At 40.8% G+C, this 27,334-nt stretch overlaps 1 protein-coding gene across 1 annotated transcript in view; it reads right to left on the bottom strand.

Moving 5' to 3' along the window:
• Window positions 1–27,334, bottom strand: part of LOC117521990 (phospholipid phosphatase-related protein type 4-like) — a 103,794-nt gene that overhangs the window by 75,554 nt on the left and 906 nt on the right. The window contains exon 2 of the mRNA XM_034183354.1: window positions 708–893. Coding sequence (XP_034039245.1) covers window positions 708–893 — 186 coding nt within the window. The remainder of the gene's footprint in view (window positions 1–707; window positions 894–27,334) is intronic.

Genomic DNA, 27,334 nt, shown 5'->3' on the forward strand with positions numbered 1-27,334 from the left:
TATTCCTTTAAATGTCTGTTGGGTAATACCAGTGATAAGGCCCAGTTAAAAGTCTGTGTTATTGACAAACTCAAATATGACTATGAATACAGATTATTGGTTTTAGTTTTTATCTGGACAACATAACATTTGTCAAATTAAAATGTCTGTAGTTTTGATTTAAGATTTAAGTCATAAAAATAATTTTCTTTGGCACCACTATAATTTTACTTTTCATGTTTAAATAAGGGATTCATAATATGGCATTGCTAATATAATAATAAAAAAAATAAAAAAAACACACTGACTGGAAAAAAAAAAACAGACCGCTGTAAAAGGCAAATAAAGTATTCATTATGGAATATTCGTTATGGAATTGCTCCCAGGTTAAAAAAAAAAAGAGCTGTAATTTTGCAACACATATAAAAAATAAACCAAGATTATAATTTTGGTAAAAATTAAATTCTCTCAGTTTTGTAAAATTAGAAAGGTGACCCTGACCTGAGTGATTCTGATTCCAATCTTCAAAAATGAATACCTAACATTATATTCTGATAGTGTGCTGGGATATGTGTCAATTACTCTTAGCAGTTGTACCAATTTGCATCACACGACATCACACATTGTACACCGTGACTATAGCACTTGCTCAAATTGCAATGCTATCAGTCAAAGGGTACATTGTGCAGCCTGACTGTGAGGACTGTTGGCAGTGAACATTTGCTTACAGTGACCGTGGGAGCAGCAAAGGCCAAACTGAAGAGCAGAGGCAGCGTGCAGACTTCTTCTCTTGGCAGGATGTAAGGTAGAGACAAACTTCGGTCACTGCAACTGTAACCAGAATGCACTGGCTGGAAAATATCCGTCAGCTCCAGGAAGTAAAGACTGACTACAGAGGAGGCCAGGATGGGAAGCTGGAATAAAGAAACACCAACAAAAGAGAAATTAGAACATGCATTTTAAAAACTAGAAACACTAAATATAAAACAATAAATGGGATACGTATACCGTATATTATAGGCAGGGGTGGTGGCCAAGTGGTTAATGCGCTTGGTTTCAGTTCGGAAGGTTCCCCTGCCACATTTCTCCATGTAATGTGGAGTTGCGTCAGGAAGGGCATCCGGCGTAAAACCTGTGCCAAATCAACATGCAGATCCACCTTGGATTTGCTGTGGCGACCCCGAGTGCAAACAAGGGAGCAGCCGAAGGGACTTACTATACCGTATATTATAGATAAAGTAACTAGCCATGGGAAAAACCTTTGAATTCACAGACATTTTAAGTTACAATAATTCTACACCACAAATCGAGATGGAAAAGGTTATGGCTTTGAATGAACGTAGAACTTTAAATACAATATTTGCTTCCAGCAGTGATGGAGCAGACCAGATATCAGAACTCTGCACACCTACAGTCCAAGTGGAGGTTATGTGATCACGCTCATGTGTCTGTCTGTACACACAAAATCTCAACTTGTGGGCAGGTTTTGGTAAAGACATTTTGTCAGTAGCTTCAGGGAAGACTTTATTCAATTTTGGTACTGACGCCTCAGTTATTTTCCTCACTCTAACACAGCATGATAGTATTTTCCATTTCCTCTCCAATGGATGACTACCGATTCACAACAGGGAGGTTTCTGTGTTCTAATGTACCTGAGAGCAATATTATCAGAGACATCTGCCTCCAACAGGTCACAATAGGTGACTGAAAGATCAAAGGTGAGGTTCAAGACTATGGGAGTTATCTTGATGGTGCACACCAAAATGAGAGTATTTTGGGGCATGCCAAAGCATACAATGCTATTAAAGTGATATGAAATATGCTGGGTGCAAAGGGGTTGGATCTGCCATGTTCATTAGGGATGGGCATGTTGTAGTCCTATCATTGTATCAACCAATTACAGTGACATTTGTCGCTCCCTTCAAACTGGACTGTGCCAGACACACAGCACTGTAGTACTGAGGAAGTGGACGCAAAGGATTTGGCACATTAAACGATTAGCATGAACCTGGCAGCCAACAAAGCTTCCTGAGATGAAGCAGTGCATCAGAAATGTTTTATAATCTTCCATGTGTGTTTACTATTTTTTAATGGCTGTTTTCAATTCACGTTTGTCATGTACAACCCCTGGCAAAAATTATGGAATCACTGGCCTCAGAGGATGTTCATTCAGTTGTTTAATTTTGTAGAAAAAAAGCAGATCACAGACATGACACAAAACTAAAGTCATTTCAAATGGCAACTTTCTGGCTTTAAGAAACACTATAAGAAATCAAGAAATAAAGATTGTGGCAGTCAGTAACGGTTACTTTTTTAGACCAAGCGGAGGAAAAAAATATGGAATCACTCAATTCTGAGGAAAAAATTATGGAATCACCCTGTAAATTTTCATCCCCCAAATTAACACCTGCATCAAATCAGATCTGCTCGTTGACACTGACCCTATGCCATGACATTGACCCTATGTGTCTTTTTGCAAGGAATGTTTTTGCAGTTTTTGCTTTATGGCAAGATGCATTATCATCTTGAAAAATGATTTCATCATCCCCAAACATCCTTTCAATTGTCCAAAATATCAACATAAACTTGTGCATTTATTGATGATATAATGACAGCCATCTCCCCAGTGCCTTTACCTGACATGCAGCCCCATATCATCAATGACTGTGGAAATTTACATGTTCTCTTCAGGCAGTCATCTTTATAAATCTCATTGGAACGGCACCAAACAAAAGTTCCAGCATCATCACCTTGCCCAATGCAGATTCGAGATTCATCACTGAATATGACTTTCATCCAGTCATCCACAGTCCACAATTGCTTTTCCTTAGCCCATTGTAACCTTGTTTTTTTTTCTTTTTAGGTGTTAATGATGCCTTTCGTTTAGCTTTTCTGTATGTAAATCCCATTTCCTTTAGGCGGTTTCTTACAGTTCGGTCACAGACGTTGACTCCAGTTTCCTCCCATTCGTTCCTCATTTGTTTTGTTGTACATTTTTCAATTTTTGAGACATATTGCTTTAAGTTTTCTGTCTTGACGCTTTGATGTCTTCCTTGGTCTAACAGTATGTTTGCCTTTAACAACCTTCCCATGTTGTTTGTATTTGGTTCAGAGTTTAGACACAGCTGACTGTGAACAACCAACATCTTTTGCAACATTACGTGATGATTTACCCTCTTTTAAGAGTTTGATAATCCTCTCCTTTGTTTCAATTGACATCTCTCGTGTTGGAGCCATGATTCATGTCAGTCCACTTGGTGCAACAGCTCTCCAAGGTGTGTTCACTCCTTTTTAGATGCAGACTAACAAGCAGATCTGATATGATGCAGGTGGTAGTTTTGGGGATGAAGATTTACAGGGTGATTCCATAAATTATTCCTCAGAATTGAGTGATTCCATATTTTTTTCCTCTGCTTGGTCTAAAAAAGTAACCGTTACTGACTGCCACAATCTTTTTTTCTTGATTTCTTATAGTGTTTCTTAAAGCCAGAAAGTTGCCATTTGAAATGACTTTAGTTTTGTGTCATGTCTGTGATCTGCTTTTTTTCTACAAAATTAAACAACTGAATGAACATCCTCCGAGGCCGGTGATTCCATAACTTTTGCCAGCGGTTGTATTTTGTGCAGGTGATTTGTAAGGGCAAGAATGATGACCCCTGCACAGAGTACAACACTGGTATGTGACAAATGCTGGTTTAATTCAATACAAATGTCACTGGAATAGTAACTGATGTCAGTATTAGCATTCCATACAGTAAAGTCATCAGTGTGGAAATGGAGAGTGACTGAGGACACAGGCGAGGCGTCAGCACACAGGAAGGCAGCCCGTAAAACAACAGTATCCATGAAAGGAGCTGCCAATTAGGGAATAACCCTGTTGTGTCTGATGATTTGCGGATATTAATGCTGGATTTTATGGTCGCAAATTGAGTCTTACAGCTATTTGCGATTGTTTGTGAGGTAAATTGGTCAGTCCCATGTACAGTAAAATCTGCCGAAACCGTCATCATATAAACATCGTATATTCGCAGTCATCAGACAAAAAAAAGTCCCAAAAGTTTTTGTATTGTTTTCCATGTCATAAACACCATATATAACAGATTTTGTATATCAGATTTTTCGCTCACATCGGATAAAATGTCCCTTCTAATTGCAATGTATTTCCATTAAAAACCCTTCACATGTGGGACCAGAGTCATTTCAACAATTAAAAGCCAGACTGTTGATTTTTTTCAATCCGTGCTCAGACTCGGACCCGCAGCTTGACACACACCTGATAAATCAGACACCACAAAACGCTGTGATTTGACATTTTTCTGCTTTCACTTTTTCCTCTCATATTTTAACAGTTTTTGCAGTGCACATGCTGATTACATTTCGGGATCACATACATTTGGCAGAAAAGTCAGCAAATTTACAACACGGAGTCCAACGGAGGCCAACCTGTACTTGGCTGTCAAGGGGACCATCAGTGTGCAAAATATGAAAGAATTTGAACAAACTGTTTTCTTTTTATTGATGAAAGTCTGTGCATTTCCAAATATGGTTTCCTTTAAATCTCCATTTTCAACTGCATTTTTCTCCATTAAAAAAAAAAAATACTTACTGGGTTTTGCATCGGAACTCTCCAAAGTAATGCAGAATAAAGCAAAATCCAGCAATGGAGAACTTTAAAGCTGTTACACACATCAACGTCATGACTAGGGATGGGTACTGATAAGATTTTATCAATATCGATGCCATTATCGATTCCGCTTATTGAGTTTGAATTTTCTGTGTACCAAAAGTAGGCTTTACAGGTTTTCTATATCCAACAACATTGTATTGAGCCTTAAACTAAATAAATATGAAATTGGTCACTTGATCCTTGATCTCTGGACTTAAACAAACTTTACATGGTGGATCCCAGATATCTGGACATAAATAAACTCTACATCAGGGGTCACCAACCCTGTTCCTTGAGGGCACCTGCCCTGCATGTTTTCTAACTCTCCTTGATTCTCTCCCAGACAATTAACTTATCTGGACTTCCAGTGTAGCTGCACTACAGGTATTACAAAACCATGATCAATACCACTTTGAACAGTGGAAACCAGTAAGCAGCAACTTGTATTTCTTGAATTCCTGCAATCCAGGTCCAACGAGTCATTTTCACCACTGTTACCAGATCCACAGGGACTGATACAGCCCTCTCAGTTAGCCCTGTCAGTGCCAGTGGTCGCTTTAAAATCAACCGCGACGGTACAGTGTTACTTCTGCAGTGCTCATCAATCACAGACTGCAAGTATGAACCTATTATGTGTAATTCCTCATAAGACACTATTTGACAGGGGTGTTATCTGGTACCATTGGAAGGAGCCAGTTTGCAGCAGCAAATGCAACTCCTTTGGTACGTATATCATTGAAGAAACAAGACCAAAAGGTCCAAGGTCCAAGGTCTGTGACCCCCTGACACCCACTTCAATGTGGAGCTTTTCCAAGCTCCCTCAACAACAGTAGAAAACGGTAATCCTTGGTGACAGGGAGAATCTTCCAGGTCCTCATCTGCCTACCCCATGTCAGGTTTAGACCTGGACACTGATGTGCACTGTACAACCCCTCACTACTGCACCACTTGCCACCCTCTACAGAGAAGTCCCTTCATATTCTCTGGGGGTTTCATCTTTTCCCGAGACGAGGCAGTGGGATAAATTGTCAAGGCAGTTTCATTTGATCCTGCAACTCACCTAGTGAATATTTTGCCACATATCCCTTAGAATAGAGGGGTAGTTCAGTGGGTAAGGTTTTTGTCTACCTGAGTTTGATTCCTGGTCACAGTCTCAATTCAACTAGTCAAGAGGAAAAGAGGCGTGATCAGCAATGTTGGAGCGCAGACAGACTGCCTCATCCACACCTGTCAGATTGCATCTAGAGCACATGTAGAGGACACAGACTGCTGCCAGATGGCCATAAAAGGCGCTGCAGACTGCCCGATCTCCAAATGTCTGGATGGCAAACACGGGACCGGAGCACTGTGATTCTTACACGCATGTGCATGCTAGTGCGCAGTGCGTGTGTGTGGCACACCCGCGTGGGGCTGCAATTATCTCTCAGCTGTGTGTGTGTGTGTGTGTGTGTGTGTGTGTGTGTGTGTGTGTGTGTGTGTGTGTGTGTGTGTGTGTGTGTGTGTGTGTGTGTGTGTGTGTGTGTGTGTATATATGCATAACGCTGCATGGGCCACTAAGTGCACACGGGGCGCACATGCGCGTGCATGCCACTGGACAGCTTCGCTCAAAGTTTGCTGGCAGTTGGGCCATGCAGTCCCTCAGTTGGAGCACCTTTCCAGGGAACTTTCTTTTTTCTTGTTTGCCCACTTCAGGAACACAACACAACTCTGAACACTGCGATGGTTGGATTATTACATGGAATTAATTTTTTAACTTTTAACCACACACTGCTGTCTCGGCTTCACATCCACGTCCGCGCTGTGAAACACTCCTGGACCGCTGTTGGAGGTGAGATTCATGTTTATTAATGTTGTCACAGCCTGACACAACAGTTCCACGTCATATCTCCTACAGAATTAGAAGGTGATCATTTATTACAGTGTGAGATCCGTTCAGCTCTGTACCTGATGCACGCAATGACGTGTTACTGCGCACGACAGAGAGACGCAGCTGCCCATGTTATATACAGTTATGATGGAGACAATATTCACATTATTTACATCGCCCACTGGAAGGAATGGACAAATATCTGCACTGTTAGGTCTATTGTGGATATAACAGCCTGTCCAGATTTGCGGCATGATAAGAATTCATAATTATTTTCATGATGAAGTGTGTCATATACATTTCATCAGTACCTTTGCACTTCGGAGGGTGGAAATTATTATATGTGGCACATGCAGGTCATACCGGCAGGCTTTGCAGTGCCAGATCCCTCTCAAGGTTCCCTCGTATGCGCTCAAATCATTTCAGATCCCGCTGTGCCACCATCGGAATATGTAAATTGCAGTTAGATGATCCTCATATTGCACACAGACCGTCAGTTAGGTGTCCCATCTTGACCGCGCCCGGAGAGTTTTGAACATGTGCATCACAATCGGGGCCGCCACGTGATTTTGACCAACTGTGTGGACTTCCGTAGATGGCTGTCAGAACATTTTGGAACTGAAATCCAACACTTTTCGTATGTGTGCCAATTCATAATTCTGACGAGACTCTGCATGAGTCCGGCTATGTGTAACGGGGGTATTAATTTAATAAATTCCATCACAATTTTCAATTAACTCCCCAGGCTGTGCTTTGCTTCTTGGAAGGGATGCATTACAAGGACATTTGAAAAGAAACCATTCAGGAACCCAAAGGCACTCTGTGCACACAAAGTAACGCTGGCTGCAAGAGGGATGTGTTCTCCTCTGAACACTGCTAGCCCTCAATACACAGATATAAAAATATACCCCATTGAGAGGACCATGTTGCCTAGCAGCCAGTCACTGAGTAGGATGGTGTGACTGCATGAGGTGGAAAATGTAGGAAAAGCAGCAGAGCTGACAGGAAACTGAAAGATAAATGAAAGATAAAAGCTAAACATCACTGTACTTTTGGAATTTTTTTTAAATAAAAAAAAAATGTAAAACCAATTCTGCTCTATAAGCAGTAGTATATGTTTTGGTTTTTCAGAGATAATTCACTCTATGTTATATAATCACTGTTAAAACTGCGAGGCTGTGAAAGGTGAACCGCGTTATAGCGAAGGACCACTGTATCACCATATATCACCAAATTATGTCATATTATATTTAGTAGAGCGCAAAAATTGAATGAGCACCCCTGGGTGAGTAGGCTACGCTACACTTACAAAGCAATTAAAGAGTGTTTTCACGTGAGCTCACAAACTCTAAAGTCAGCCATCTTGGAAATATCGATTGTCTTCCACTACACGAACCATTTTCTTTTCCGGCCTCTATTCCTCTGACGCAATCACAGTAAATTATTGTCATGTTGTCGGCTGCCACAGCAGGTCAGAGAGACAAACAAAACTGCATTACTGTTAGACTGCTGAAGGTGATGAGAAATCAGGGCACAGCTTGTGAAAAATCTATCCTATCTCATGGCATTTCATGATGGCATCATGAAAAGTAAATTAATCTATTAGTTTGTGATGCCATCATGAAAGTGTGGGAGCATGAAATGTGGATGTTATGGTTAGGGTTAGGGTTAGGGAAAGCAGTAGGATTAGAAATAGTAAAATTTAAAAAATGCGGCACAAAAATGTGACTCATTTTGTGAACAGGAGCACAACAAAAGAAGCATGTGACTGGGCAGTGAAAAGTTCAGCAAAGAAAGGAGACTTCTATGGCTAGGGCGACTGCTACAAAATTTTGATGGGAAAAACCTGGACATCTGTCAGAACAATAATAATAACGAGCAAAGCGTCGCATAGCATCGTGTAGCGGCGCATAGTGGCACAAAGTTCACTCATGGTACAGGAAATTCTAAATAGAAAGTGCCAAAATTCAAATCTACAGTAAAACAGGAAATGTTCAAATGTCAAACACTTCCTGGATTGACAGACGAGATCCCATAGAATCTCGCGGGAACTCAGCGGCAAGCTCACACTCAAACAGCAGAAAGGTTTTAGTCATGCTTATGTTCCCAAGAACAATTTTACTGAACAAAATCTGAAGGACCTAAAGGACATTGTTAGATGGCGAGGAACTTTTCCAGACATGTGGGAAGCAAATAAAGAAAAATGCTTAAAAAGGCGGGGGGGTCTGAAAGCCGAAATGTTTTTACAATGCTAATGCTCCCCTGAAGCATTTACTCAAAATAAAGTCTGAAGGACCTAAATGACCATGGACACACAGCATGGCTGATGCCGATTTCCACTTTGATATACTCTATTTAGTATCACAACTGATTTATCTTCATATTCAACATTTATTAAAAAATATTCAAAGTCGTTGCATTTTATGCTGATGATAATTTCAGTAGAAATATTGCATTATGTAATATTTGTACCTGGTACCACTACACGATATTCAAATACAAATCGTAATCACAGTACATTTCATGTAAAACTGTGGTATTATTGTAGCCTTACTAGAATCAATGCATTTCAAAGTAACCTGAAATTTCAAAATTCACAAATTCACAAGATCCTCTTCAGAACAGGTTTGGTGTAAAAACTTTGACATTAGGTATGAAGATAATGAAGAAGGTCAAAATTTGCTGTTGCTACAACACAAAAAGCTGCTCACTGTGTGCAGAGACATCTGTCTTTATGTGTTCTAATTACACTTGTATTGACAATTAGAATTCCTGTGGGAGCATTTTTTTTAAGTGGGATGCGGGCAGTTGGTGGGAGCTGTAAGTGGTAAAAGAACTGCATTTCTGTCTAATGCAAATGCTCAGTGCACTCAACAGCACACTGGGAGAAACTCTGATCTTAGCGATTTTCCTGACAGGGAATCAAACCAAGGATCCTCTGATCACAAGAGCCCATCTCACTATGCTCTAAGCCAACACCTGTGATTGTTTTTTATTTTTTTGTCACATTCTATACGGAGACTATGACACACTTAGATTATAACAGAGTCTCAGCAGTGACTCGGTGTGTGACCCCCCCCCAAACACACACACACACACACACACACACACACACACACACACACACACACACACACACACACACACACACACACACACACACACACACACACACACACACACACACACACACATATATTATAATACTATTTTCCATCCATTCATTTTCTATACTCGCTTACTCCAAGGGTCACAGGGTGGCTGGAGCCTAACCCATAGTACTAATATAATAAAAATATATGAATATAATAATCATATTTATTATATGGCTCTCAATGCTATGCGCACTCTGATTGGCTGAATTCCGGTCTGATATTTTCCCATATCAGACTCTTACCATGACAATCGGTCTGGACTGCGTATCACATTTGTGACTTTGTTTACAACTTTCACGGCAGGAAATAAAATAAAATTTAAAAAAGCAAACAAAGAAATTATGAGCGACAAAGTGGACCATTCTCCGAGCAAATTTTATCACACTGACGAGTTTGAATTGGAGGAATTAACAACAAACGAGCTCAAAGTGCACATGCAAAATGAAGAGCAACAAGATGAAAACACAGCTCTGACCAGCCATATAATAAAGGAATTATTAACCTCACTGCACAGTCTGTACGAGAATATCAGACTGAGGTCTTTTTTGCGCTGTCAACACCTTGGTCTGATATTTTCCTATACAGACCTCATGCTCAGTTAATAATCCTTTCTAAATAAATAAAGAATTACAAAAATATTGCTATATGCAGATTTGGGTGTGCTTATGTGGCTGTGACTGGAGAAATTGTGCACAGTGCAAGGTTTCCATTTTGTATCACCAGTTATACAGCTTCATGAAACTAGTATAGAGGAGGATTTTCTTAAAAAGACCTGAAAGTTTAGCTACAAATTCCCAGGAGGTACATCTGAGATGCAAGCCTAGATTTGATTTGAAAAAAAAAAATGAGGTGGGCTTCATAGATAATTGGCAAAGCTTCTGGGGAAAACCTGGTCTTGTTAGGAGAGACGGCATCCATCCCACTTTGGATGGAGCAGCTCTCATTTCTAGAAATCTGGCCAATTTTCTTAAATCCTCCAAACCGTGACTATCCAGGGTTGGGACCAGGAAGCAGAGTTGTAGTCTTACACACCTCTCTGCAGCTTCTCTCCCCCTGCCATCCCCTCATTACCCCATCCCCATAGAGACGGTGCCTGCTCCCAGACCACCAATAACCAGCAAAAATCTATTTAAGCATAAAAATTCAAAAAGAAAAAATAATATAGCACCTTCAACTGCACCACAGACTAAAACAGTTAAATGTGGTCTATTAAACATTAGGTCTCTCTCTTCTAAGTCCCTGTTAGTAAATGATATAATAATTGATCAACATATTGATTTATTCTGCCTTACAGAAACCTGGTTACAGCAGGATGAATATGTTAGTTTAAATGAGTCAACACCCCCGACTCACACTAACTGCCAGAACGCTCGTAGCACGGGCCGAGGCGGAGGATTAGCAGCAATCTTCCATTCCAGCTTATTAATTAATCAAAAACCCAGACAGAGCTTTAATTCATTTGAAAGCTTGACTCTTAGTCTTGTCCATCCAAATTGGAAGTCCCAAAAAACAGTTTTATTTGTTGTTATCTATCGTCCTCCTGGTCGTTACTGTGAGTTTCTCTGTGAATTTTCAGAACTTTTGTCTGACTTAGTGCTTAGCTCAGATAAGATAATTATAGTGGGCGATTTTAACATCCACACAGATGCTGAGAATGACAGCCTCAACACTGCATTTAATCTATTATTAGACTCAATTGGCTTTGCTCAAAATGTAAATGAGTCCACCCACCACTTTAATCATATCTTAGATCTTGTTCTGACTTATGGTATGGAAATTGAAGACTTAACAGTATTCCCTGAAAACTCCCTTCTGTCTGATCATTTCTTAATAACATTTACATTTACTCTGATGGACTACCCAGCAGTGGGGAATAAGTTTCATTACACTAGAAGTCTTTCAGAAAGCGCTGTAACTAGGTTTAAGGATATGTTTCCTTCTTTATTTTCCCTAATGCCATATGCCATATAAGTGTCTGACTCCGTGGTATAACTCACAAACTCGTAGCTTAAAGCAGATAACCCGTAAGTTGGAGAGGAAATGGCGTCTCACTAATTTAGAAGATCTTCACTTAGCCTGGAAAAAGAGTCTGTTGCTCTATAAAAAAGCCCTCCGTAAAGCTAGGACATCTTACTACTCATCACTAATTGAAGAAAATAAGAACAACCCCAGGTTTCTTTTCAGCACTGTAGCCAGGCTGACAAAGAGTCAGAGCTCTATTGAGCCGAGTGTTCCTTTAACTTTAACTAGTAATGACTTCATGACTTTCTTTGCTAATAAAATTTAAACTATTAGAGAAAAAATTACTCGTAACCATCCCAAAGATGTATCGTTATCTTTGGCTGCTTTCAGTGATGCCGGTATTTGGTTATACTCTTTCTCTCAGATTGTTCTGAGTTATTTTCATTAGTTACTTCATTCAAAGCCCTACCATTATTTAATGCTTCGATCTTAAATATGATCAATCTATCTTTATTAGTTGGCTATGTACCACAAGCTTTTAAGGTGGCAGTAATTAAACCATTACTTAAAAAGCCATCACTTGACCCAGCTATCTTAGCTAATTATAGGCCAATCTCCAACCTTCCTTTTCTCTCAAAAATTCTTGAAAGGGTAGTTGTAAAACAGCTAACTGATCATCTGCAGAGGAATGGTGTATTTGAAGAGTTTCAGTCAGGTTTTAGAATTCATCATAGTACAGAAACAGCATTAGTGAAGGTTACAAATGATCTTCTTATGGCCTCAGACAGTGGACTCATCTCTGTGCTTGTTCTGTTAGACCTCAGTGCTGCTTTTGATACTGTTGACCATAAAATTTTATTACAGAGATTAGAGCATGCCATAGGTATTAAAGGCACTGCGCTGCGGTGGTTTGAATCATATTTATCTAATAGATTACAATTTGTTAATGTAAATGGGGAATCTTCTTCACAGACTAAGGTTAATTATGGAGTTCCACAAGGTTCTGTGCTAGGACCAATTTTATTCACTTTATACATGCTTCCCTTAGGCAGTATTATTAGACGGCATTGCTTAAATTTTCATTGTTACGCAGATGATACCCAGCTTTATCTATCCATGAAGCCAGAGGACACACACCAATTAGCTAAACTGCAGGATTGTCTTACAGACATAAGGACATGGATGACCTCTAATTTCCTGCTTTTAAACTCAGATAAAACTGAAGTTATTGTACTTGGCCCCACAAATCTTAGAAACATGGTGTCTAACCAGATCCTTACTCTGGATGCCATTTCCCTGATCTCTAGTAATACTGTGAGAAATCTTGGAGTCATTTTTGATCAGGATATGTCATTCAAAGCGCATATTAAACAAATATGTAAGACTGCTTTTTTGCATTTACGCAATATCTCTCAAATTAGAAAGGTCTTGTCTCAGAGTGATGCTGAAAAACTAATTCATGCATTTATTTCCTCTAGGCTGGACTATTGTAATTCATTATTATCAGGTTGTCCTAAAAGTTCCCTGAAAAGCCTTCAGTTAATTCAAAATGCTGCAGCTAGAGTACTGACGGGGACTAGAAGGAGAGAGCATATCTCACCCATATTGGCCTCTGTTCATTGGCTTCCTGTTAATTCTAGAATAGAATTTAAAATTCTTCTTCTTACTTATAAGGTTTTGAATAATCAGGTCCCTTCTTATCTTAGGGACCTCATAGTACCATATCACCCCAATAGAGCTCTTCGCTCTCAGACTGCAGGCTTACTTGTAGTTCCTAGGGTTTGTAAGAGTAGAATGGGAGGCAGAGCCTTCAGCTTTCAGGCTCCTCTCCTGTGGAACCAGCTCCCAATTCGGATCAGGGAGACAGACACCCTCTCTACTTTTAAGATTAGGCTTAAAACTTTCCTTTTTGCTAAAGCTTATAGTTAGGGCTGGATCAGGTGACCCTGAACCATCCCTTAGTTATGCTGCTATAGACTTAGACTGCTGGGGGGTTCCCATAATGCACTGAGTGTTCCTTTCTCTTTTTGCTCTGTATGCACCACTCTGCATTTAATCATTAGTGATTGATCTCTGCTCCCCTCCACAGCATGTTCCTGGTTCTCTCCCTCAGCCCCAACCAGTCCCAGCAGAAGACTGCCCCTCCCTGAGCCTGGTTCTGCTGGAGGTTTCTTCCTGTTAAAAGGGAGTTTTTCCTTCCCACTGTCACCAAGTGCTTGCTCACAGGGGGTCGTTTTGACCATTGGGGTTTTTACGTAATTATTATATGGCCTTGCCTTACAATATAAAGCGCCTTGGGGCAACTGTTTGTTGTGATTTGGCGCTATATAAATAAAATTGATTGAATTGATTGATTGATTTGATCTGTTTTGGTGAAAGAAAATCCTCTGCTCTACTTCACTATGAAGCTAAGAGTGGTGACACAAAATTTGCAATGTGCACAATTTCTCCAATCACGGCCACATAAGCCTATAACATCTGGGTTGTCTGGGTGTCTTGGTGGCTTTGCTCACTCATTTGCTTCTTGAGAACTGTCTACTCCATGTGGCTTTACCATAGAGTGTCATACTGTTTGTATTTCTTCATAATTACTGTAAATAAAGTCCAAGACATATTCAGTGGCAGCTTCACCATCAGAGAGCCTCGTCCACAACCACCACAAAAGACTCCAAGTTGTCACTGATGTTAAAGGGGGCAACACATGGTATTAAGAACAGGTGTGTGTAACTTTTGATCAGGGTCATTTGGGTCATTTCTGTTGTCTTTATGATTTAAACAGCGTAAATACAGTTGTTTGACAATAAATGGGTGAACCACTAACCATGAGTGACAAAAAAAGTTTTGTGTTATCATTCACATTCTGTGAAAAATTGATAATAAAAGCATGTATGTATATATGTAAGTAAAGTTTGTAAAGTTTTGAGAACAACTGTATATGGCCCTGACAGCCAGTGGCAGTTTAATGTTGGTTCATATATGTAAATGGAGCCACAGAAATCACATTGTGAGGTTTGATTCTATTGTATGTTCAGCATGTAGGACATGTCAGCCAAAATAACAAGGCAGTGATTAGCATCAGCTTTGGCTCTGTCCCTCCCTGAGCCTGGTTCTGCTGGAGGTTTCTTCCTGTTAAAAGGGAGTTTTTCCTTCCCACTGTCGCCAAATGCTTGCTCACAGGGGGTCGTTTTGACCGTTGGGGTTTTTACGTAATTATTGTATGGCCTTGCCTTACAATATAAAGCGCCTTGGGGCAACTGTTTGTTGTGATTTGGCGCTATATAAATAAAATTGATTGATTGATAATGCTGGACTGTCTCCAGAAGGGACAGATTGACAATGGGCCCTAGTATGGTTCCTTTTGTGACAACTGCAGGAGAAAATAAAGCATAAGCAGCGTGGAATGTTCTGATGAGGTGTTCTGTTTCACCAGGACCACACCTCAGTCATGACAATGGCTGTCTCATGAATGTGGCTTTGAACTTGTTCCCCATCCACCTTATTCCTCTGATTTGAAGCCTTCTGACTTCCACTTCTTCCCAAACATGAAAATGCATCTTGCTGGAACTCATTGTAATACTGATGATGTCAATGACATGCTTGAGGTCCAGGATAAGACCATCTATGAGAATGCTAAGGCACAGCAGCCATGCTGGAAAAAGTGTGTGGACCTCAAATGAAGCATTACATTAACTTCAAGCTAAATAACAGGTCATCTGTGGGAACGTATGCCCTGGTGCCATATCAACCACTCTACAGAACTACCATGAATCTATGAATGCAACCACTCAGTCTGAAAACTGATCCATCCCCACATCTCGAAAGTAGCCACCTACCGGGCCAAGCGGTGATACACCAAAAAAAGAAACTTGACTTAAATATGTACATTAGTTGCACATGATCAGAATTAGCTCAAATAACTTTTTTTAATTTATCTCAAGTATCAACACAAGGAAACTACAATGTTAGCTGGGCAGATTCTGATCATGTGCAGCTAATGTACATATTTAAATCATATAAATATGTACAGACTTTATTTTTTTTAGTGTATGTGGGTGTGTCCTTGACCTTTTCCCCTTTCTTGGTTCCTCAGTATTGAGTCACCTGTGCAACAGATCGTTCTCAGGAACTGCACCACATGACCGTATTGACTTAGCTAATGTTCCCTCACAATGAAAGTTGTACAACTCATCTCCATAAGTCAATCAATCAATCAATCAATTTTTTTTTATATAGCGCCAAATCACAACAAACAGTTGCCCCAAGGCGCTTTATATTGTAAGGCAAGGCCATACAATAATTATGTAAAACCCCAACGGTCAAAACGACCCCCTGTGAGCAAGCACTTGGCTACAGTGGGAAGGAAAAACTCCCTTTTAACAGGAAGAAACCTCCAGCAGAACCAGGCTCAGGGAGGGGCAGTCTTCTGCTGGGACTGGTTGGGGCTGAGGGAGAGAACCAGGAAAAAGACATGCTGTGGAGGGGAGCAGAGATCGATCACTAATGATTAAATGCAGAGTGGTGCATACAGAGCAAAAAGAGAAAGAAACAGTGCATCATGGGAACCCCCCAGCAGTCTACGTCTATAGCAGCATAAGTAAGGGATGGTTCAGGGTCACCTGATCCAGCCCTAACTATAAGCTTTAGCAAAAAGGAAAGTTTTAAGCCTAATCTTAAAAGTAGAGAGGGTGTCTGTCTCCCTGATCTGAATTGGGAGCTGGTTCCACAGGAGAGGAGCCTGAAAGCTGAAGGCTCTGCCTCCCATTCTACTCTTACAAACCCTAGGAACTACAAGTAAGCCTGCAGTCTGAGAGCGAAGCGCTCTATTGGGGTGATATGGTACTATGAGGTCCCTAAGATAAGATGGGACCTGATTATTCAAAACCTTATAAGTAAGAAGAAGAATTTTAAATTCTATTCTAGAATTAACAGGAAGCCAATGAAGAGAGGCCAATATGGGTGAGATATGCTCTCTCCTTCTAGTTCCCGCTAGTACTCTAGCTGCAGCATTTTGAATTAACTGAAGGCTTTTTAGGGAACTTTTAGGACAACCTGATAATAATGAATTACAATAGTCCAGCCTAGAGGAAATAAATGCATTAATTAGTTTTTCAGCATCACTCTGAGACAAGACCTTTCTAATTTTAGAGATATTGCGTAAATGCAAAAAAGCAGTCCTACATATTTGTTTAATATGCGCTTTGAATGACATATCCTGATCAAAAATGACTCCAAGATTTCTCACAGTATTACTAGAGGTCAGGGTAATGCAATCCAGAGTAAGGATCTGATTAGACACCATGTTTCTAAGATGTGTGGGGCCAAGTACAATAACTTCAGTTTTATCTGAGTTTAAAAGCAGGAAATTAGAGGTCATCCATGTCTTTATGTCTGTAAGACAATCCTGCAGTTTAGCTAATTGGTGTGTGGCCTCTGGCTTCATGGATAGATAAAGCTGGGTATCATCTGCGTAACAATGAAAATTTAAGCAATACCGTCTAATAATACTGCCTAAGGGAAGCATGTATAAAGTGAATAAAATTGGTCCTAGCACAGAACCTTGTGGAACTCCATAAGTAACTTTAGTCTGTGAAGAAGATTCCCCATTTACATGAACAAATTGTAATCTATTAAACAAATATGATTCAAACCACCGCAGCGCAGTGCCTTTAATACCTATGGCATGCTCTAATCTCTGTAATAAAATTTTATGGTCAACAGTATCAAAAGCAGCACTGAGGTCTAACAGAACAAGCACAGAGATGAGTCCACTGTCCGAGGCCATAAGAAGATCATTTGTAACCTTCACTAATGCTGTTTCTGTACTATGATGAATTCTAAAACCTGACTGAAACTCTTCAAATAGACCATTCCTCTGCAGATGATCAGTTAGCTGTTTTACAACTACCCTTTCAAGAATTTTTGAGAGAAAAGGAAGGTTGGAGATTGGCCTATAATTAGCTAAGATAGCTGGGTCAAGTGATGGCTTTTTAAGTAATGGTTTAATTACTGCCACCTTAAAAGCCTGTGGTACATAGCCAACTAACAAAGATAGATTGATCATATTTAAGATTGAAACATTAAATAATGGTAGGGCTTCCTTGAGCAGCCTGGTAAGAATGGGGTCTAATAAACATGTTGATGGTTTGGATGAAGTAACTAATGAAAATAACTCAGACAGAACAATTGGAGAGAAAGAGTCTAACCAAATACCGGCATCACTGAAAGCAGCCAAAGATAACGATACGTCTTTGGGATGGTTATGAGTAATTTTTTCTCTAATAGTTAAAATTTTGTTAGCAAAGAAAGTCATGAAGTCATTACTAGTTAAAGTTAATGGAATACTCAGCTCAATAGAGCTCTGACTCTTTGTCAGCCTGGCTACAGTGCTGAAAAGAAACCTGGGGTTGTTCTTATTTTCTTCAATTAGTGATGAGTAGAAAGATGTCCTAGCTTTACAGAGGGCTTTTTTATAGAGCAGCAGACTCTTTTTCCAGGCTAAGTGAAGATCTTCTAAATTAGTGAGATGCCATTTCCTCTCCAACTTACGGGTTATCTGCATTAAGCTACGAGTTTGTGAGTTATACCACGGAGTCAGGCACTTCTGATTTAAAGCTCTCTTTTTCAGAGGAGCTACAGCATCCAAAGTTGTCTTTAATGAGGATGTAAAACTATTGACGAGATACTCTATCTCACTTACAGAGTTTAGGTAGCTACTCTGCACTGTGTTGGTATATGGCATTAGAGAACATAAAGAAGGAATCATATCCTTAAACCTAGTTACAGCGCTTTCTGAAAGACTTCTAGTGTAATGAAACTTATTCCCCACTGCTGGGTAGTCCATCAGAGTAAATGTAAATGTTATTAAGAAATGATCAGACAGAAGGCAGTTTTCAGGGAATACTGTTAAGTCTTCTATTTCCATACCATAAGTCAGAACAAGATCTAAGATATGATTAAAGTGGTGGGTGGACTCATTTACATTTTGAGCAAAGCCAATAGAGTCTAATAATAGATTAAATGCAGTGTTGAGGCTGTCATTCTCAGCATCTGTGTGGATGTTAAAATCGCCCACTATAATTATCTTATCTGAGCTAAGCACTAAGTCAGACAAAAGGTCTGAAAATTCACAGAGAAACTCACAGTAACGACCAGGTGGACGATAGATAATAACAAATAAAACTGGTTTTTGGGACTTCCAATTTGGATGGACAAGACTAAGAGTCAAGCTTTCAAATGAATTAAAGCTCTGTCTGGGTTTTTGATTAATTAATAAGCTGGAATGGAAGATTGCTGCTAATCCTCCGCCCCGGCCCGTGCTACGAGCATTCTGACAGTTAGTGTGACTCGGGGGTGTTGACTCATTTAAAGTAACATATTCATCCTGCTGTAACCAGGTTTCTGTAAGGCAGAATAAATCAATATGTTGATCAATTATTATATCATTTACTAACAGGGACTTAGAAGAGAGAGACCTAATGTTTAACAGACCACATTTAACTGTTTTAGTCTGTGGTGCAGTTGAAGGCGCTATATTATTTTTTCTTTTTGAATTTTTATGCTTAAATAGATTTTTGCTGGTTATTGGTGGTCTGGGAGCAGACACCGACTCTACGGGGATGGGGTAATGAGGGGATGGCAGGGGGAGAGAAGCTGCAGAGAGGTGTGTAAGACTACAACTCTGCACCTGGTCCCAACCCTGGATAGTCACGGTTTGGAGGATTTAAGAAATCCCACATCCAAAGTGGGATGGATGCCGTCTCTCCTAACAAGACCAGGTTTTCCCCAGAAGCTTTGCCAATTATCTATGAAGCCCACCTCATTTTTTGGACACCACTCAGACAGCCAGCAATTCAAGGAGAACATGTGGCTAAACATGTCACTCCCGGTCCGATTGGGGAGGGGCCCAGAGAAAACTACAGAGTCCGACATTGTTTTTGCAAAGTTACACACCGATTTAATGTTAATTTTAGTGACCTCCGATTGGCGTAACCGGGTGTCATTACTGCTGACGTGAATTACAATCTTACCAAATTTATGCTTAGCCTTAGCCAGCAGTTTCAAATTTCCTTCAATGTCGCCCGCTCTGGCCCCCGGAAGACAATTAACTATGGTTGCTGGTGTCGCTAACTTCACATTTCTCAAAACAGAGTCGCCAATAACCAGAGTTTGATCCTCGGCGGGTGTGTCGCCGAGTGGGGAAAAACGGTTAGAAATGTGAATGGGTTGGCGGTGTACACGGGGCTTCTGTTTAGAGCTACGCTTCCTCCTCACAGTCACCCAATTGGCCTGCTTTCCTGGCTGCTCGGGATCTGCCAGAGGGGAACTAACGGCGGCTAAGCTACCTTGGTCCGCACCGACTACAGGGGCCTGGCTAGCTGTAGAATTTTCCACGGTGCGGAGCCGAGTCTCCAATTCGCCCAGCCTGGCCTCCAAAGCTATGAATAAGCTACACTTATTACAAGTACCGTTACTGCTAAAGGAGGCCAAGGAATAACTAAACATTTCACACCCAGAGCAGAAAAGTGCGGGAGAGACAGGAGAAGCCGCCATGCTAAACCGGCTAAGAGCTAGTAGCTGCGCTAAGCTAGCGGATTCCTAAAAACACGCAAAGTGAATAATGTGTAAATAATTTAGAGGCGATTCAGCAGAAGGAGTGCTTTAGTTAAGGCACGTGAAGATTACACTGGGAAACAAATCGTAATCTAGATAACTAGATCAATCTAACTGCGCAGATTAAACAGCTAACAGATACAGAAAAACACTGCTATGCTCCGGAACAGGAAGTGATACAATACCGCAGTGAGAGCCAACCACCGGTAGAGGCAAGCAAGTGGTGGTAGTAATGGAGCTGTCTCATCCACTAGTCTCTAAGGATCATCTGGAGAGACCAAGCACCAGAGATATCACATTATATCAATGGTTAGAGTACAAGTCTACCAACCATGCATTTTGACTGAAAGCTATGGGGGGAATCTTTCAATATTTCAAGGAAATTTGCAATAACAATATTTATAGTGATATAGAAAAAATACTGACCAACATAAAAATACTCTCTCACTTGCAACATGACTGGCTTTGTGTTGTTGTGCACTTACTGCCAAACGACAAAATTTTTAAATAGTGAACTGAAAATTTGCTTAATGGAAACACATTATAAAGAATAAAAAAAAAAACAACCCACAAATATGTGAATATTTAGCAGGACTTACCCATCCACTGCAATGATGACGATTGCAATGACATGTTAGTACAGTTACGGGAAATTTGGGTTAGGGTGAGATGGCATAATTTTTCAATGCAAATAAACGGACAATAATTTACTTCACTCAAAAATGTAAATATATTTTAGCATTTTGCACAACTTTATAATAGGGGGATTGGATACCCGCCATATTGGATTTTGGTCATGCAGGTGATTGTGGGAAATGTGTACCTGCTGTGGACTCACACATGGTTATACACTCAACAAAAATATAAATGCAACACTTTTGGTTTTGCTCCCATTTTGCATGACATGAACTCAAAAATCTAAAACTTTTTCCACATACACAATATCACCATTTCCCTCAAATATTGTTCACAAACCAGTCTAAATCTGTGATAGTGAGCACTTCTCCTTTGCTGAGATAATCCATCCCACCTCACATGTGTGCCATATCAAGATGCTGATTAGACACCATGATTAGTGCACAGGTGTGCCTTAGACTGCCCACAATAAAAGGCCACTCTGAAAGGTGCAGTTTTGTTTTATTGGGGGGGGATACCAGTCAGTATCTGGTGTGACCACCATTTGCCTCATGCAGTGCAACACATCTCCTTCGCATAGAGTTGATCAGGTTGTCAATTGTGGCCTGTGGAATGTTGGTCCACTCCTCTTCAATGGCTGTGCGAAGTTGCTGGATATTGGCAGGAACTGGTACACGCTGTCGTATACGCCGGTCCAGAGCATCCCAAACATGCTCAACGGGTGACATGTCCGGTGAGTATGCCAGCCATGCAAGAACTGGGACATTTTCAGCTTCCAAGAATTGTGTACAGATCCTTGCAACATGGGGCCGTGCATTATCCTGCTGCAACATGAGGTGATGTTCTTGAATGGCACAACAATGGGCCTCAGGATCTCGTCACGGTATCTCTGTGCATTCAAAATGCCATCAATAAAATGCACCTGTGTTCTTCATCCATAACAGACGCCTGCCCATACCATAACCCCACAGCCACCATGGGCCACTCGATCCACAACATTGACATCAGAAAACCGCTCACCCACACAACGCCACACACGCTCTCTGCCATCTGCCCTGGACAGTGTGAACCAGGATTCATCCGGGAAGAGAACACCTCTCCAACGTGCCAAACGCCAGCAAATGTGAGCATTTGCCCACTCAAGTCGGTTATGACGACGAACTGGAGTCAGGTCGAGACCCCGATGAGGACGACGAGCATGCAGATGAGCTTCCCTGAGACGGTTTCTGACAGTTTGTGCAGAAATTCTTTGGTTATGCAAACCGATTGTTTCAGCAGTTGTCCGAGTGGCTGGTCTCAGACGATCTTGGAGGTGAACATGCTGGATGTGGAGGTCCTGGGCTGGTGTGGTTACACGTGGTCTGTGGTTGTGAGGCTGGTTGGATGTACTGCCAAATTCTCTGAAACACCTTTGGAGACGGCTTATGGTAGAGAAATGAACATTCAATACACGAGCAACAGCTCTGGTTGACATTCCTGCTGTCAGCATGCCAACTGCACGCTCCCTCAAATCTTGCGACATCTGTGGCATTGTGCTGTGTGATAAAACTGCACCTTTCAGAGTGGTCTTTTATTGTGGGCAGTCTAAGGCACACCTGTGCACTAATCATGGTGTCTAATCAGCATCTTGGTATGGCACACCTGTGAGGTGGAATGGACTATCTCAGCAAAGGAGAAGTGCTCACTATCACAGATTTAGACTGGTTTGTGAACAATATTTGAGGGAAATGGTGATATTGTGTATGTGGAAAAACTTTTAGATCTTTGAGTTCATCTCATACAAAATGGGAGCAAAACCAAAAGTGTTGCGTTTATATTTTTGTTGAGTATATATTGGGGAGGTGCTGGTCTAGTGGTTAAGCGTTGGGCTTGAGACCAGAAGATCCTCAGTTCAAAACCCAGCCTGACTGGAAAATCAAGGTCCTTAATCCCAAAGTTGCTGTGTAGCGAGCGCCTTGCATGTTAGCACCCTGACATCAGTGTATGAGTGTGTATGGGTGAATGTGAGGCACCATAGTAAAGCGCTTTGAGTGTCTGATGCAGATGGAAAAGCACTATACAAATGTCCATTTGCCATTTATTTATAAAGTAAAGAAAACACTTGCTGTGTCCCTGGATGCTTTAATAACAATCTCAAGGATAAACGTGAAATTCTGTTTTTCCTAAGAATGGAACACTTGGAAACAAGTGGATTCATAATATTGGAATGACTGGAAATAAGAGAAATTTTAGTAAGTTCAAGCCGACATCAACCCACTGAGTCTGCAACAGCCAGAAAACTTACATGGTAGACAAACCAATGGTTTTTCCAAACCACTTCCATCAAAACCACCAATATAGTAGTTTTGTCCACAACCATTTGACACCTAACTTAGTAAATCCTTTCTGAAATTCCCTCCCCCTCTTCGCCCAGAAAAGCTTTCTCTTGCTGCATTTTAGTGCAGAAACAACTCTCTCTTCCTCGCTTTCCCCTGCGTTTCAGAGTCCCATCCACTGAGACATGCGTGTGCTTGTCTCAGCACAGAGATGATGCAGTGCACACTTACTGATCTGAATCATCTCAAAGATGTGTAGCCAAGATGATCTCCATTACAACAGGTTTTTCCCATGGAAAAAAGCCAAATATTAAGCATTTTCTGAACATTTGTTATATAACCTCAAAATACGTGCAATTTACCCCATCAGTCACAAGGTAATATCTCTTAGTAGCAACTTAGTTGGAATTCACCTCTCTATCACATCCTTTTTCTTGCTTTTTAAACTTGCAATTCTGACACTTTAACCATCTTTTTAGTTCCGCTACTGTTGCTGCCTCGAATGTTGAGTTAATAACAGCTCCAGGTACATCTTCTGGGTCCATCATTGGCTTAAAAGTATGGCATCTCTCTTTGTTTACATCCATAAGGGCCCCTTCACATGTAGTACGAATAAGTACAAATCAGTGCAAATCACAGCGGAACAGCTCCTATGAGCGAACCATGAAATCATCGAGCCGGCGGGCAGGTACGAACGATACCGCTGTGACGGTTTTGTGCATGTGGGAACACAGTGCGAGCAGCTGCACGATACATCATGCAGCTGCTGTGAAAAAATAAAAAATACATCCTGCAACGGTTTTGTGCATATTGGAACATAATGTGAGCAGCTGCGCAATGTATCACCACATCGCACAACTGGTGTGAAAACAAAAAAATAAATAATAATTCGAACTTGCAAAGCTCTAATTGGGATCCAAAAATTTTACCACTGCACTACCATCACTGTTCAGTAAATGGTGCGGAAAAGTGCCTGAAATCAACAATGACATGGATGAGGTGTGCTATGTGCAACCCGGTGCAAAGGCAAAAGATGTTTTATCTATTTCCACGTGAGGACAGCAGGCAGAGACACGCACCTCACAGAGGAATGTTGTAAGCTCATGTCCTTCAAAACACAGTACGTGTTCTTCAGCTGGGACGTCCAGGAGAAGAGATCTAACAGCAGTGGCTGTGGGCGGACACGACCCCCTTGTCCGTACAGTGCCAAGACCGTGTCACTCTGTGTTATGTGGTCATTCATTTTCATTACTTGTTGTGTCATTGCGTATGTATGTATTGTCATAATTATTTATATAGCTGTCCTGGCGATGGTTTCTGTGTTTGTAATGTGTGCACTGAGCTGTCATCCATCTCTCAGTGTGCTGTGATCAGGGGACAGGCCCCTCCCTCCCCGTGCTGTGTGCGCTCAGACCTCACTGTCCAGCTCCCATGTGATCAGATCTGTACGTACATATAATCATTTTATGCAAGTGTGCCGACACACGCACACACGTGTGAGACACATGCACCACATGTGTGTTGCTTTTTGAAACTCCACAGTCGTGGGGGCACTTAGACAAATTTCACATCCAGCTCAACAGTGATTGTCTGCTGACTGTTTCGTGCTAATAGTGCAAATGGCCACACATTTTCTAAGTGCCAAACAAGCGGCGTTAGATGTTCATGTGTGTGACTTGGAATTTGGCTGACACCTGCCGCGAGAGGGTTCAGTGGGCTCTCACAGCACACACTCTGTCTTTCAGCCGCTGGTGTGCGCAAACAGTTGTAGCAACAAGCGTATGAGGCGTTGGAGGCAGCTACGACTTTACACGTATTGCATACGATTCCTGCTTCATGCACAATTCGACCGCATTAGTACTATGTGTGAAGGGGCCCTATACACTGGCTGTTGGCATACAGATTATCCCATGATGCACTGCGCGAGGGCTACTTCCAGGCATGTGACTGGCACATGTACATCCCCCTTATTAAAACAGGAAGCCTTGGCTCTGATGGTAGCTCAAAAAGTTAACTTTTTTGAGCATATTAAAGATAAAAACAACATCCGGTTTGTCCTTGATGCTGCGGTAACCAGTAAAAGATGATTTTTTTTTTTTTTTTACCTTTTGATGCACTTACAGCTAGAAGTGGCAGAATAACAATAAAATGTCTGGTTTATCATCTGTTGCTTACAGCCAACATGTGAATGCAACATCACATTTTAAAACCAGTCAGGGTTTTAAACACTGCTGCCTGCTGCGTCTGACCTCACCAGTTCTCTCTTTTTCGCTCTTTCTCTCTCTCTCTCACTCACACACACACACACACAAAGCTGTCTAAAACAGAAAACCAATTTAAAATATACAGCAGACGCACCTATGCCACCTTGCTACTCCCTTAATCAGTAATCGAAAACCTGTAGAAACCCAGCTACACGATTTGACATCAGGTATCATTGTTGTTATTGTTGCCTATCATTGCTGCCTATCCAATTGGGCAGCACAGTCTTGTTTGAGGGCGAGCACTAAAGGGGCAAAATATGACACATATGACGTAATTTCTGTGCTTCCATGGAAGTACAGAAATTACACCAAAACACAGAAACACAGCGCTTTCGCTGAGATTTTTGGCAAATTACATGCAAACAAAGTGAAAATACAAAGAAAACGTGACGATGCGGTGGAAAGTGGACATGTGTTGTGGTTTGTTTATGACCCGGAGCAAAAACGTGCAGATGTGTAGTCAAGAGAACACAGCTACTCTGGTTAGCTGTGTAGGCTAACGCTTACCGACATGACGTCTCCCATTTGCCTCGTCTTTTTTTCTCTACTGGGAAGCAAAAACAATTCACTTTTCGCGACTGCTTCAATGATTGCAGGCAAAAACAAAACACTACACCGTTTTCTCGTGTGAAGGTATGCTGTGTATATACTGTGCAACGGGAGTGCGGCTGTCCCCATAAGTGCTCTAATCCCGTGATATCACGCAGGGTACAAATGAGACTGCGCTCAACTATACTCAAAAAATGGCTCTTTGGATGAACTAAATTCAATTATGTGCGGGATTTCCATCTAATAAATATATGTAGTCCCAACTAAATTAAATTAAATTAGCTTGCATGGATGTGCTTTATTTGAGTTGGGGCAACATATTTTTATTGCATGGATATCCTGCTCACAACTGAATTGAGTTCATCCAATGTATCAGTTTTTTTACTTTATAGCACCCAGAGGCAATTTTGTTTGTATCACATGGTACAGCCCAGTGGAAATGAAATATAAATAGAGGTACCAGACTAACTGAGAATTTGTCTGGCTGTACCAGATGTCCTTCCTGACACAACTCCAGATGTACCTGGAGAAAGGGGCACAGGTGGCCTTCAACTGGGGTCCTTCTGTTTGGGTGGTAAGTGTACCACCGTGCACTACCTCCACAGCCAATCAAAGTGAATTGCACTCAACAAATAACACACACATATATTTTTTTTATGTGAAACTCAGGTGTAAAATGTGCTTGTACACTCAAAAAACTGATGCATTGGATGAACTCAATCCAATCATGTGCACACATCCATGCAAGATAATTTAATTTAGTTGGGACTACATATATTTATTAGATGGAAATCCAATCCAATGAGACAGTTTTTGAGTGTATCACTCAAAAAACTGACTAACTGGATGAACTCAATTCAATTATGGGCAGGATTTCCATTTACCTCCACAGTCAATCAAAGTGAATTGCACTCTAAAAATAACACACACACACACACACACACACACACACACACACACACACACACACACATATATATATATATATATATATATATATATATATATATATATATATATATATATATATATATATATATATATATATAATTTTTTTTTTTCATGCGAAACTCAGGTGTAAAATGTGTTTGTACACTCAAAAAACTGATGCACTGGATGAACTCAATTCAATTATGTGCACACATCCATGCAAGATAATTTAATTTAGTTGGAACTACATACGTATATTTATTAGATGGAAATCCAATCCAATGAGACAGTTTTTGAATGTACCACTCAAAAAACTGACTAATTGGATGAACTCAATTCAATTATGGGCAGGATTTCCATTTACCTCCACAGTCAATCAAAGTGAATTGCACTCTAACACA

Source organism: Thalassophryne amazonica, chromosome 12 (assembly GCF_902500255.1).
Source record: "Thalassophryne amazonica chromosome 12, fThaAma1.1, whole genome shotgun sequence".
NCBI classification, from domain to species: Eukaryota; Metazoa; Chordata; class Actinopteri; order Batrachoidiformes; family Batrachoididae; genus Thalassophryne; species Thalassophryne amazonica.